General features: G+C 36.7%; 2 protein-coding genes across 2 annotated transcripts in view; one reads left to right on the forward strand and one right to left on the reverse strand.

Moving 5' to 3' along the window:
* The window catches only part of SHISAL2B (shisa like 2B), a 20,979-nt gene extending 14,067 nt beyond the window's left edge, over nucleotides 1–6,912 (forward strand). Inside the window, exon 3 of the mRNA XM_021702126.1 lies at nucleotides 6,776–6,912. Within this exon, the coding sequence (XP_021557801.1) occupies nucleotides 6,776–6,912 (137 nt within the window). The remainder of the gene's footprint in view (nucleotides 1–6,775) is intronic.
* A 5,664-nt stretch (nucleotides 6,913–12,576) lies between these two features.
* Nucleotides 12,577–15,147, reverse strand: part of SREK1IP1 (SREK1 interacting protein 1) — a 40,228-nt gene continuing 37,657 nt past the window's right edge. The window contains exon 5 of the mRNA XM_021701739.1: nucleotides 12,577–13,078. Coding sequence (XP_021557414.1) covers nucleotides 12,889–13,078 — 190 coding nt within the window. The 3' untranslated portion in view covers nucleotides 12,577–12,888. The remainder of the gene's footprint in view (nucleotides 13,079–15,147) is intronic.

Raw genomic sequence — 15,147 nt, forward strand, 5'->3', positions numbered from 1 at the left:
TTCTATTTATCAAAGCAAAACTAGGAAAAGGTGAGGTTGCTCAGACTTCTCTTGCTCTTTTAAAATTATTTCACAGAGATGCAGTTAGCTGGACTCTGTTATCACTATAGCTATTCACTGCAGTTGTTTTTCCCTATGTCCCATTATTCTAACTTACCAGAAAGATATACATTGAAAGCACCTTTGGATTTTCGTAAGCTGTGAGAAGAGAGTCAGCACTAGGGGTGTTAACTTGCTAATCAAAATTCCTGCTTCAAATGATATTGCTATGGTGTTTATAACAAATCTTTTCTTGTTTGTGAAGTAAATTGATTCTGTTAGGGGAACTGCCTTGCTTTAAGAAGTCAATCTAAGAAACAAATTTGTACCTACACTGATTAGAAGGATCCAGTAGCCAAGGAAATGAGTCAGGGCTGGAGAATGGGCGTCTTTGTAAGTCCTTGAAGAAAGACCTGTAACACTGGGATATGTTTTTTGCAAGCCTTTAAATCTCAGAGGGCAATAGACGGGTTAGATAAACTTGGTTGCTGCCAGAAAATACATAATAGAAACTAAAGCTGTCAGAAGGGAGATGACTTAGAGAGAACTCCTAAGTTGGGAAATAACCTCCTGAATTTATTTCCCATTAAAAAAAGACAAAAACAAAAACTGTATGTGGCAAGGTAGATAAAAACACATTGAAAGTCTTATTGAAATGTCTTATGATTCTAAGAATGTAAAAAGCTTAGGAAACATGAAGGACAGGAATTAACCAACATTCAGTTCAGACTTCCAGGAACTCCAATAAAATTTTAAGTTTTAGATGTTTAAAGAAACGCTTATGTAAGATGCAAAAGCCACCCAGATAATATGCAACTAATTTACATCTTATATCCTTGATCTTTATCTTTACTTGCTAGAATACTGAAGAGGACAAACAATGCTACGCACATGAAAAATAAACCTATAAAAATGTTTTTCTTTTTTTTTTTAAATTTTATTATGTTATGTTAGTCATCATACAATACATCATTGGTTTTTAATGTGGTCATCCACGATCCATTGTTTTCGTATAACACCCAGTGCTCCATGCAGTACGTGCCCTCCTTAATACCCATCACCGGGCTAACCAATCCCCCCTCCCCCCTCCCCTCTAAAACCCTCAGTTTGTTTCTCAGAGTCCATAGTCTCTCATGGTTCATCTCTCTCTCTGATTCCCCCCCCCCTTCATTTTTCCCTTCCTTCTCCTAATGTCCTCAATGCTATTCCTTATGTTCCACAAATAAGTGAAACCATATGATAATTGACTTTCTCTGCTTGACTTATTTCACTTAGCATAATCTCCTCCAGTCCCAGCCATGTTGATGTAAAAGTTGGGTATTCATTCTTTCTGACGGCTGAGTAATATTCCATTGTATATATGGACCACATCTTCTTTATCCATTCATCTGTTGAAGGGCATCTCGGCTCTTTCCACAGTTTGGCTATTGTGGACATTGCTGCTATGAACATTGGGGTGCATATGGCCCTTCTTTTCACTACATCTGTGTCTTTGGGGTAAATACCCAGGAGTGCAATTGCTGGGTCATAGGGTAGCTCTATTTTTAAATTTTTGAGGCACCTCCACACTGTTTTCCAAAGTGGCTGTACCAACTTGCATTCCCACCAACAGTGTGAGAGGGTTCCCCTTTCTCCACAACCTCTCCAACATTTGTTGTTTCTCTCCCTGTCCATTTTTGCCATTCTAACTGGTGTAAGGTGGTATCTCAATGTGGTTTTGATTTGGATTTCCCTGATGGCTAATGATGATGAACATTTTTTCATGTGTCTGTTAGCCATTTGTATGTCTTCTTCAGAGAAGTGTCTTTTCCTATCTTCTGCCCACTTTTTGACTTGATTATTTGTTTTTTGGATGTTGAGTTTGAGAAGTTCTTTATAGATCTTGGATACCAGCCCTTTATGTGTAGTGTCATTTGCAAATATCTTCTCCCATTCTGTGGGTTGCCTCTTTGTTTTGTTGACTGTTTCCTTTGCTGTGCAGAAGCTTTTTATCTTGACAAAGTCCCAAAAGTTCATTTTTGCTTTTGTTTCACTACCTTTTGGAGATGTATCTTGAAAGAAGTTGCTGTGGCCGATGTCAAAGAGGTTACTGCCTATGTTCTCCTCTAGGATTTTGATGGATTCCTGTCTCACATTGAGGTCTTTCATCCACTTTGAGTTTATCTTTGTGAATGGTGTTAGAGAATGGTCAAGTTTCATTCTTCTGCATGTGGCTGTCCAATTTTCCCAGCACCATTTATTGAAGAGACTGTCTTTTTTCCATTGCATGTTTTTTCCTGCTTTGTCAAAGATTATTTGACCACAGAGTTGAGGGTCCATATCTGGGTTCTCTATTCTGTTCCATTGGTCTATATGTCTGTTTTTGTGCCAGTACCATGCTGTCTTGGTGATCACAGCTTTGTAATATAGCTTGAAATCGGGCAACGTGATGCCCCCAGCTTTGTTTTTCATTTTCAACATTTCCTTGGCGATTAGGGGTCTTTTCTGATTCCATACAAATTTTAGGATTGTTTGTTCCAGCACTTTGAAAAATGTCATTGGAATTTTATCAGGATGGCATTGAAGGTATAGATTGCTCTGGGTAGCATAGACATTTTAACAATGTTTATTCTTCCGATCCATGAACATGGAATGTTTTTCCATCTTTTTGTGTCTTCTTCAATTTCTTTCATGAGTGTTTTGTAGTTCCTAGAGTATAGATCCTTTACCTCTTTGGTTAAGTTTATTCCGAGGTATCTTATGGTTTTTGATGCTATTGTAAATGGAATCGTTTCTCTAATTTCTCTTTCTACAGTTGTGTTGTTGGTGTATAAGAAAGCAACTGATTTCTGTGCATTGATTTTGTATCCTGCCACATTACTGAATTGCTGGATGAGTTCTAGTAATTTGGGGGTGGAGTCTTTTGGGTTTTCCACATAAAGTATCACGTCGTCTGCGAAAAGAGAGAGTTTGACTTCTTCTTTGCCAATTTGAATACCTTTTATTTCTTTTTGTTGTCTGATTGCTGTTGCTAGGACTTCTAGTACTACGTTGAACAATAGTGGCAAGAGTGGGCATCCTTGACGTGTTCCTGATCTTAAGGGAAAGGCTCTCAGCTTTTCCCCATTGAGGATGATATTCGCTGTGGGTTTTTCATAGATGGATTTTATGAACTTGAGGAATGTTCCCTCTATCCCTATACTCTGAAGAGTTTTAATCAGGAAAGTATGTTGTATTTTGTCGAATGCTTTTTCTGCATCAATTGAGAGGACCATATGGTTCTTCTCCCTCCTCTTATTAATGTGTTCTATCACATTGATTGATTTGCAAATGTTGAACCACCCTTGCATCCTGGGGATAAATCCCACTTGGTCCTGGTGGATGATCCTTTTAATGTATTGTTGGATCCTATTAGCTAGGATTTTGTTGAGGACTTTGGAATCCATATTCATCAGGGATATCAGTCTGTAATTCTCCTTTTTGATGGGGTCTTTGCCTGGTTTGGGGATTAAGGTAATGCTGGCCTCATAGAATGAGTTTGGAAGTTTTCCTTCTGTTTCTATTTTTTGAAACAGCTTCAGTAGAATAGGTATTATTTCTTCTTTGAATGTTTGGTAGAATTCCCCAGGGAATCCATCAGACCCTGGACTCTTGTTTTTTGGGAGGTTTTTGATTACTGCTTCAATCTCGTTACTGGTTATTGGCCTATTCAGGTTGTCAATTTCTTCCTGTTTCAGTCTTGGCAGCTTATAGGTTTCCAGGAAGGCCTCCATTTCATCCAGATTGCTCAGTTTATTGGCATATAGTTATTGATAATAATTTCTAATAATTGTTTCTATTTCCTTGGTGTTAGTCGTGATCTCTCCCCTTTCATTCATAATTTTATTAATTTGGGTCCTTTCCCTTTTCTTCTGGATAAGTCTGGCCAGTGGTTTATCGATCTTATTAATTCTTTCAAAGAACCAACTTCTAGTTTTGTTGATCTGATCTACTGTGTTTCTGGTTTCTAATTCATTGATTTCTATTCTAATTTTAATTATTTCTCTTCTAATGCGTGGCTTAGGCATCATTTGTTGCTTTTTCTCTAGTTCTTTAAGGTGTAGAGTGAGTTGGTGAATTCGGGATTTTTCTATTTTTTTGAGTGAGGCTTGGATGGCTATGTATTTCCCCCTTAGGACCGCCTTTGCCATATCCCATAGGTTTTGGACTGATGTGTTTTCGTTCTCATTGATTTCCGTGAATTGTTTAAGTTCTTCTTTGATTTCCTGGTTGACCCAAACATTCTTGAGCAGAGTGGTCTTTAGCTTCCAAGTGTTTGAATTTCTGCCAAATTTTGTCTTGTGATTGAGTTCCAGTTTTAAAGCATTGTGGTCTGAGAATATGCAGGGAATAATCTCAGTCTTTTGGTATCAGTTGAGACCTGATTTGTGACCCAGTATGTGGTCTATTCTGGAGAAAGTTCCATGTGTGCTCGAGAAGAATGAGTATTCTGTTGTTTTAGGGTGGAATGTTCTGTAAATATCTATGAGGTCCATCTGGTCCAATGTTATCATTCAAAGCTCTTGTTTCCTTGTTGATTTTCTGCTTAGATGATCTGTCCATTGCTGAGAGTGGAGTATTGAGGTCTCCTACAATTAACGTATTGTTATCAATGTGACTCTTTATTTTGGTTAACAGTTGGCTTATGTAAATGGCAGCTTCCAAGTTGGGGGCATAGATATTTACAATTGTTAGATCTTCTTTGGATAGACCCTTTAAGAATGATATAGTGTCCTTCTGTGTCTCTTATTACAGACTTTAGTTTAAAATCTAATTTGTCTGATATAAGAATTGCTACCCCAGCATTCTTTTGAGGTCCACTGGCATGGAAGATGGATCTCCATCCCTTCATTTTCAGTCTGGATGTATCTTTAGGTTCAAAATGTCATTTTTCTAATGTTACATGAGGAAAACAGTTTCAGTGGCCCCCACAGAGAATAAGTTCCATTACTTAAGTGCTTAGTAGCTAAATTTTTATCTACTATTTTTTAAAACTCCACTTTGCAAGTAACAGTCAAGTCAAATGTATCGGTTTATTAGATTTTCATACCAGCCTTCCCTACTCCATTTAACAGAGAATAATTGCTGACTGGGCATAGAGCTACTTGCCAGGCTAGAAAATGTCGTGCCTACAACAAATTAACTTTTAAAAAATCAGATTAGATGGTTGAAACATTATGATTGAATGTTGAGAAGGAGAACATTTATTTTACCACCACAGAGGTTCAGGGGTAATGAAACAAAACCATCTATTGAACGATCTAGGCCCTATGCTTTAAACTTAGGATATTTTAAGATGAGCTCAGAGACCAATACCACCCACATTTCAGTTCTGTGGGCATGATATGGGAGCTGGAGTGAGACACCGTTCTTCACAACTTGTAAATAATATTGCCCTGTGAGTGTTGAATTCTGAAATCAACCCACAGTGGGGCTATTCTGATGGGGCCTGGAAAGTAGTCTGTACAGTTATTTATAAATGGGCAAAGCCAGGCAGGATGAACACACTGAAAGATGAGAATCGACTTATGCAAGTGGCAAAGGGTAGAGGAAAGATCTGTTTCTAATAGTGGAACCTCTTGGCCAGTGGGTTCTGCTTCGTCCGAGGCAGGTTCAGAGCATGTTTTTCTAAATGCGACTAATTAGGGAGGGAGACGGTGATAGGAACCAACAGGCTGAGCCCTGAGGCACTCCTAAATCTAAGAGGCCTGGAGAAAAAAAGGGACCAACAAGAGACGGAGAAGAAGCAATGGAGACAGGAGGTGAGTCAAGAAAGGGTGATATCCTGGAGGCCAATGAGAGAAAATGCTGCCAGTAGGTCAGACAGCATGCAGACCACGAACTGGGCTAGGGATTCAACACCAGGAGGGCATTAGTGACAGCGGGGATTTATCCAGTGCTTCTACATATTTATACAGTATTTAAATTTGTATATATTGGCGAGCTATATGATACAATTACTTTTCTTTTTTTTAAAGATTTAGTTAGTTAGTTAGTTAGTTAGTTAGAGCATCTCAAGCAGACTCCACGCTGAGTGCGGAGCCCGACGTGAGGGCTCGATGTCATGATCATGACTTGAGCTGAAATCAAGAGTTGGATGCTTAACTGACTGAGCCACCCAGGCACCCCCTTAACTTTTCTAACAATCATTCTTGAAGAATAATCCATTTCTTTGCTGTGAGCTTTAGTTTTTGTGATGAGCAAAGGTCCATATTCCTCTACCCTTGTGCATTTTGGACTCATATTTCTGTGGAATGAGTGAATGAGATTGTGGCACAAATGTGTTCTTTTTAAACACTACATCTAAACGGATTATGATTGCAAAGCCTTAAGAGTGTTGCAAATTATTAAGATAAGCTTTAGTATAGTTTTGTTCATTTTTATGCACAGGGACAGTCACACTTTTATTAAGTAACCCAGAAATTGTTACCTTCTTCTCAAATGTGTAATTTTCTCCATGGAAACATGGAAGAAAGAAGGGTAAGCATGGAAATGAAAATGAAATTCTTACTTCTGTTACTATTTCCCTAATTTGACTTTCAGAAGGAAATGCTCAAAAACAACTTTGAAATGATTCCATTCTCACTCATCCATGTAGCGTTTTCAAGACATATTTTCAATATTGCTCCAAAATGTATTTTTTAAGCACACATCTTAAAAAGCCAAATTTTATGTCATAATTCCAAATAATTATTTCATTTTGTTTTGTGTTTTGCAGGCAACCCAAACAGGAAAACCAAAGCCCCCAATTCAAACGCAGCATCAAATTCAACAATTGAAACATCCGATGAAGCTGATGATACAATTCAAGATCCAAAAATGGATACAACACAAATCAAAACTGTATATTATTAAAAAGCCTGTGTTGCAAAAGCTCACTGGAGAGATGGAGCAATACAAATAAAGAATGCATTTCAAATAGAGTTTGTAATTGTACTTTTCAAAAATTCACCATTCACAAAGCAAGACACAGCTGCATTTTTGATTATTCAATTAATTTATTAAAAACCCACTGAGGTTTCTTTTTTTTTTTTTTTTTAAAGATTTTATTTATTTATTTGAGAGAGAGAATGAGAGACAGAGAGCATGAGAGGGAGGAGGGTCAGAGGGAGAAGCAGACCCCCTGCCGAGCAGGGAGCCCGATGCGGGACTCGATCCCGGGACTCCAGGATCATGACCTGAGCCGAAGGCAGTGGCCTAACCAACTGAGCCACCCAGGCGCCCCCCACTGAGGTTTCTGATCATATGCAGAAGTTTACTTTTATTTGCTAATTAAGATGTTTCTGTATCACATGAAATTATGCTAATATGTCAGGAGAAATTAAAGAACTTATCAATAACACAGACAAGCGAACCTACACCAGTGCGGAACAATGGGAGATTTGTCACATTACCAACATTTCACAATTCTTTTGATACTGAGAGGCAGTTCTTTTTAGGAGATGGTACTGGATAGGTAAATCTCAGGGGGGATGGTCTTATAAAACAGAGGTGGCAAGTTAAGTCTCCTAGAGATCAACCCCTACCTTTTTTTAGGGCTTGCTGGGTACAAAATGAATGTACTGTCTTTATAAAACCTAACATTCAATAACAAAATAGGTCACAATGCATAATCTGCATAATATTTTCTGCATACCAAGGGATAACCATAACAAAAATCCTTCACTGATAAAGTTCCTACAGAACTTCTAAAATTAAAGTTATAAAAAAATAAGTGCTCTAGTCCCACCTAAGGCTATTGCATTAATACCACTTAAGACGTCTAGAAATAAAAGTACGGTTTCTGCACATTATAATTGTCTTAAAAGATTTTTATTCCTAAGTATGATTTCTATTACAAGAACACAGACCTTGTTTTCTAATGGAATTCACTAGGAAAAAAGGATTAATTTTAAAAGCTGGCTCTTCCCAACACATCCACCGTATTGTATAAAATTACTGTAGTTGAAAGACTAGCCTTTCAAAATGTGTCAAATACGGCTTCTCTGGTCTGAGAGGAAAAAAAAGGAATGCCCTACTGCTCTCGGCATGCAAATCTCAGGTTTAGAAACTTTTGGCCATTAGGCTGTCAAAATTTTTACCAAGAACTGGGGATGTCTTCTGGACCAGCACTGTGCAGAAGTTTCTGTGATGGTGGAAATGTTCTTTCTATATCTGCACTGTCCATGGTAGCCACTAGCCACATGTGGCAACTGGGCACTTAAAATGTGGCTCGTGCAAGTGAAGAATACATTTATATTTTATTTATTTAATTAATCTAAATTTAAATAGCCACATGTGGCTATATTGAGAGCATAGCTCCAAGATCATTACTGCAACATCTACTGGCCATGCTGGATTTCACACTGGCTGTCTTGATACACAGATATTCAAAATTACACTATTAATCAGATGTTGCCTCAGGTAAAAACCTAGGATGAGCAAGTTAAGGCACTGGTACAGTTCTACCTTTGCTGTTCAAGGGCAAGTGCTGATCCCATAAATGACCCAGGAAGCAGGCAAACTGGTCAAGGCCAGCAAAATGCTCATGGCTCCCCAAACTCGTCCTAACCTGTGAGATACGGAGGCTGGGCATGGCTAGATGTGTCGCGGATTGCAGCTCCTGGGCTTCACAAGTGGGATTATCATCAAGCTGGCTTAAGACATATACTCTCCTTGGAGGCCAACTGCCCAGGAAGATGGAATCCCAGCACTGGTACTAGCTATAGTCCCTGCCAAATCAGGTTACCTGAGGGAGAGCCACCGGGCTCAACCAGTGGACCAACTGGTATGTGTCTCTGTAACTTCGAAGCAGTGGTGCTTCACAGATTGAGACAAAATATTAAGAAAGCGAGAAGCCTCATCAAATTACAACCAAGTCTATACAATGAAAACTATTTTAAATGATTTTTTTGGAGTGTAACAAATACTAACCCAGTGACAGAATTTAAGTCAGTCAAAAATAATCTAAAAATTTTTTTTAAAATAATCCTAAAAATTTAAAACAAAGCACATTTCCAAGTATGCATATATGCAGGTCATTCTGGGGATGGGTCTGATAAAGAATATAGTAGCTTTATGTGTTTTTAGAAGACAAGTCAATGGAATTTTTGGTGATCATCAAATCTTAGAAAGAAAAGTGGGTCTAGAAGAGGACGTAACAGGAATATACAAATAATAGGACATGAAAGATTCAAGTTATTTTCTATGTGGCCTTCTCATGAGAGCAATTTCATCTTTTAAAAACTGTTTAATTGGATTTTGAAATGGATGAAACCAAACCTCAATAAAAGTAATTTCTTTCCTTAAAACTCTCTCATGGTGTCTCATGAGATTCAAGTCCAAGCTTCCAAACATGGAACTTAAGACTGCTTTCTCGTGTTCCTGTGAACCTTCAGTAGTAGTCTCAATTCTTTCCACTTCCTTCCTCACATATTGCTTGCAATCCTTGACACGCACACAACTCAAGTTTTTTCTGTTGTGGTCTCTGTTCATAGTATGCACTCGTAACTGCCAGGGCTTCCATCTTCATCCTCCATCAAAATCCAAGTCAAACAATACTTTCTTTAGGTTGCTTCTTCTAACTTCTCCAGGCAAGCTAAGTAGCCTTCCGTGTTTCTATAAACACATGCTCAGGTCAATTACTGCACTTATCATACAGTGATGTGTTCTGTTTCTCCTACCAACTAAACTAGGAACCTCTTTGGGGAAGCAAAGGAGTCTTATGAATCTCTGTATCGCCGGTACTTAGCAGAGTGTTTGCCATGCCAGGTGCTCAACCAATGTTTGCTGAAGAAAGGAATTGATGGCATTTTTATCAACATTATAGTAACTCCGCAACTTAGTTTAATTGAAGGTGACCTAGAGTTATATAATTTTAGACAGAGTGAATTGTAAATACAGACACATAAATTGTTTTACTCCTTATTTATTGGTGTTTTGACCTCAGAGAACCAAAGATGTAAACAGATATGTATGAAGGGTGAACAATTAGGGATACCTCAGAGAGATTTTAGCCAACAGATGATAATGGAGAAAAGAAAGAGGGAATTGTGTGGGGGGGTAGATCCATTAGCTAAAAGCAATAACCTAAGAGTATTCAGATAATCAGGTTACAGATACAAAGCTAAACATAAATTCCAAATGCATCTAGCGAAAATGACACACATTGGTTGGTAAGAATGTAAACCAAATACCAATTATCTGCTTAAAGAAGTTGAATGTGTTTAATTAACAGTTATTTTAGTACAATTCAAGTAATATTATTCATTTTAGAAATTATTATAGGTAAGAAGGTAGCATTCTGTAATGGTAAAGGTTGAATTTACTAAAATATTGATAAGCATATACATTAAGGAGGGGAAAAGGTCTCAGAAATAAATGGGTACAATATGTTATAGATGAAAGACACCAAGGCCCAGAGAAGCTAAATGATTTAGTTGAAAGTCACACAGGTGGTTAGAAAGGCCAGGACTTTTTGGATTTTTCTGTTAAATTCAGTTTTCCTTCTGCTACATACTGCCTCAGGGAAAATTTCACTAATCTTCTAAAATTTATGAGTGAGATCTGTATCCAATCGCAACAACAAAATCACTTTAGAAGAAAATTAGTGAAAAGAAATGAATTTTATTCAGATGAGAGATTTCTTAAACTATTCTCATACTATGGGGAATTTACTTAAGAATAATTCCAAGAATATTATCTAGTGGAAAAAATTACTGAGCATTAAATTTTTTTAATCTGCACCCTGTTTTAGTTTAATGAGTGCTGAATTGTATATAACTCTTCTGGACCATTATTAATTGTGTCCCCATTCAGAAAACAAATCTAATGAGCCAATTTATAATCCCTACAATAAGAAACAGAAATAAAAGTCACCAATACCTGAATTAACTTTGTTTCACTACAATTATTAGCATTTTAAACCATGTTACACACTTAATAGGATGAGGTCATCCTTGTGCATGTAACATTTTTCAATCATTTTAAAAATTTTTCTTTATTTTTTTCATCATAATAACCAAAGAACTGTATTTTCATAAAATGCAGTTTAAAAAATACGTAAAATACAGCAAAGGCCAAACAAACCCTTAAAAACCTAGTAACTCTGTTTCTCTTCCACAACTGATAGAACTATTTAAAAAAAAAAGGGGGGGGTTTCTTTTTGAGGAGGCCATCTGACTAAATTAGATTATGGAAAAGCTAGAAGTGTGAAAACTTCCTCGGCTATAACGCTAGAGTTGGGCTGTGGGCATAGCTTCCCTAGAATGGGAATATAGTAAGCACAGGTATGAGGAGTTAGGAAGCTGCCCTCCACCCGCCCTTCTGACTGAGGTCATGCCAGCGAGGGAGCTGGATGAACAAAGAATCAGTACACCTTTCCAGCTTGTCAGGTTACGTGTACTTACCTGATTTCACCAAAATGATTTTACCTGTAGCCATGTCTGTAGGTCAGCAACTTGAAAATTTCTAACTGCACCACAGTGAGGTACATGCAGTCTTTGGTGCCGAGCCATGATAACTGAGTGATGTTTGATGTTGCTACAACAGTAAGTGTTTAACTCAGTGGGTGTCAGGGCTATCTAAAAACTAAGCAAAGTAAGGGGCACTGATCATTGTGAAATTAAAAATGTAAGAAACTCTTCTATCTACTAATGTATGTTTGAAAATGCTTACCCATATAAAATTTCCATTGTTATATAAAGGCTTTCATGATGCAACTCCCTGGCTCTTATATTTTAAAAAGTACAGAATAAAATTCTTAATCCTAAATTTTTGTCACTGCTCTTAAGGTCTATGACTGAAGTAAAAGAGAGAAATACCCCAAACTGGTCATTTTTGAAACCATAAATTCACTGTGAAACCTGCTTCAAAACTACAAATTATTTTAGACAAATAAATATATATGTTCACATTTATAAAAATTTTCCACATTACTCATAGAAACAAGCTTCATAAAATTTACATACAGAATACAATAAAAATCAGCTCTAACGATGATTTAGCTGTCATTCTCCTAATTAAAAAGTTCTGTGTTTGAGGTATCACTTGAAGAGATGCCAATATGGCACATTTGTAAAACAACCCAGGAGTCTATCCTAAAAATTCTACCCAACACAGCATCATCTCTATGAGGCTGAGCTACACTTGTCTTTTTAAACAAGGAAGAAAATTGTAATTGTTACAATAACAGAGGAGGCAGGTACTAGACACTCTGTGTTTCATGTAACAGTAAAAATTCCTTATAAGTATTTTCATTATCATCTTCCTGCCAACACCATTCATTTCTTATGTCCCAGTTAAAACCAATAAAACAGCTTCATCTCCTATGACTTCCAAAAAAGGCTTGAGATTTAAAAACAACAGTGAAAAATTTCACTACCTTTATATATTATCATAGGATATAAAGCTATTAAATTTTTCAGAGTCAAGAGCAAAGCATTATCCCCTACCTCACTTTATCACTGCAAGGTGGACACTTGATTCAGCAAATATTAAGTGCTAGGTAGAACACCTGTGTTGACTGTAGTAAAGCCATTTACAATCAACTTATGAAGTAATAACACTAGTTAGACAAAGAGTCATGAATACCAAAAATAATGTGTTTTGTATGTACAAATAACTATACTTGGGGCATGGCTACCAAGTAATAAGACTGATTCAATACCTTAGAGTTAGCACATTAAAAATGTATTGCCAGACGACAATGGTCCCATATAATATGAAAAAAAATGTCTATATGGAAAAGGCTGTGATTTATTGCAAAGCATAATTATATAGCAAATTCCAAGGAAGGTCAGATAACTTTAAAAACCAAATTTTAAAATTTAATGGCTTAGGCTGAAGATTCAGTTACTTTTTGGAGATCTCAGAAGAATTAGGGGTGGAAGAATGCTTTTCCTTTTTTCTCTTCTTTTTTTCCTTTTTGTGATGTTTCCCCCTTTTTGACTTATTCTTTTTTTCTTTTTTCTTTTCTTTCTTCTGATATTTTTGTTTCTTTTGTTTTGAAGTGTCCTCTTCAGTGGAACTGGATGAGTAAGACCTATGGGCAATAATACATACTGACTGATAACTGCATTTATGGCTGATAGGTAAATTTTAAATGAGATTTTAATTGCCTTAAATCATTTTTGGAGCAAGGTGGGGTATAAACAAAGAAACTCAAAATGTGCTTTATATATTTGTATTCTCTTAAAATACTGACTTTGGAATTTTTGCTCCTTGGCCACAGAAACTGACAAGTAACTCTATTCTGCTCAACTCTAGTAATAAGTTTTAAACTCAGTAAGGATATAATGATTTTTCTGTGATTTTCAGTTTTTCATCCTGTCATACCCTTCAAAATCTTCTAAGGTTTGAGCAAAGTGTCATTTACCAAGCCTTTACTATATATACAATTCATTCGCATATGCAATAAGTTGTTAGCAAAGTCTCTTAAAAGAGTTACAAAAAGATGCAATTGTACCTTGGTATCAATGGGTGAAAGCTGAAAATTAGCAAAATGAAAGCACTTTTGTTAATTCTTTTGATTTTTCAAGTCAGAATACTTCAATCTTCTAGATGCAGAGTGATACAGATGAGCACTTGCATTCCAAAGTAATTTTCACTAGTTACAAAAAGATGCGTTTGAATGCGTCTGAATGAATATAAATAAATGAAGATGATATAGCATTATTCTTTATTTTTCTAATACTACTCTAATAAAAAATTAGGGGGAAAATTATATAATTCCTTCCTCTACTATGAAAAAAAAGAAAAAGAAAAGTAACAAAAAACAGAGAAGCCATCTCTTAAGATCTTATATAAACAGGTATACAATAATCTGCCCATACCCAAACTCTAAATGTGTGACAAGACAGAAACTGAATCAACTTAAAATCCTCAAGAGATAGTTCAGTGATCTAACCATTAGAAGTTAAAGCCCAAACTAAGAAAACCTGAAAGAGACATACAGGAGGGAAAAAATAAATGCATGAGACTATCTAAGGCCGGGTATGTAGAGTGACTCAGGAATCCTGTTTAGGAACTCCGAGTATTCCCTTGTTTCTGTGATGCTGTATTCCCTCCTCCATCTTGTCTATCTTATTTGTACTTTTGGCTGTTTCCTGGGCTTATTTTCTCATGGATTCTCTAGTTCCCTCTTCAACTCCATTATTGTCAACTCTTATCTGTTTTCCTGTTTTAAAGACCCTGCTTGACCTGTGGATTCTGACTAGAGCTTCTTTGCCTGTGTGTTTTTCTTTGGCTTTTTGGTCCTGGATTCTCATTTTTAAGATACAGTGTTAGACTTGCACACAACAATTCTATTAGGTGGCAAAATCTCTGCTAAGTATGCCCAGAAAAGTTCATTTAATTTCAGGCCCTGCCTGAGATCTGTGAGACCCCAGTCTTGAATAAATAATCTGTTATGATAAAACAAGTATATTAGAATTTGGAAGAAAATAGATCATTTCGTTTTGTTTTTTTTTTTAAGATTTTATTTATTTATTCATGAGAGACAGAGAGAGAGAGGCAGAGGGAGAAGCAGGCTCCCAAGGAGCAGAGAGCCCAATGTGGGACTCGATCCCAGGACCCTGGGATCATGACCTGAGCCGAAGGCAGACGCTTAACCATCTGAGCCACCCAGGCGCCCAGATCATTTCATTTTTCCTATAAGCAATCCATCTTGCTGTGCTAATGCAAATGATTGAACAATACATGAGTCAGACTACAAAATACACTGAGCTCTACCTTCCTATTAGTTTTTATGTTAAAGATTATTTAACTCCCAACATTTGAGAGAAAACAAACTTTTCCAATTTATAAAGTAGCTGAGGTGTTAAAATGTACATATTAAATGCTCTATGAAGTAATGCGTGACTTGTAGAACCTACTCTGTTAGAGAACTAGGGTCCAAGCCAGACATTACTACTGTCAAGGGCCTTAAAAAAAATGTCTGTCTGTATGTTTACTCTAGTGTAAGGGAAACTGCACTGATTTACCATAAAAGAAACTGCTTCTTAATTCTTTTGATCAATTTCTTTAACCAGTCAGTTGTTAAGAGTTGATACTAAAAACTCATAGGTGGCTGATGAGGATTGTGAAAGACCTGAAGGAATTTTCAGCATCATA

Source organism: Neomonachus schauinslandi, chromosome 7 (assembly GCF_002201575.2).
Source record: "Neomonachus schauinslandi chromosome 7, ASM220157v2, whole genome shotgun sequence".
NCBI classification, from domain to species: Eukaryota; Metazoa; Chordata; class Mammalia; order Carnivora; family Phocidae; genus Neomonachus; species Neomonachus schauinslandi.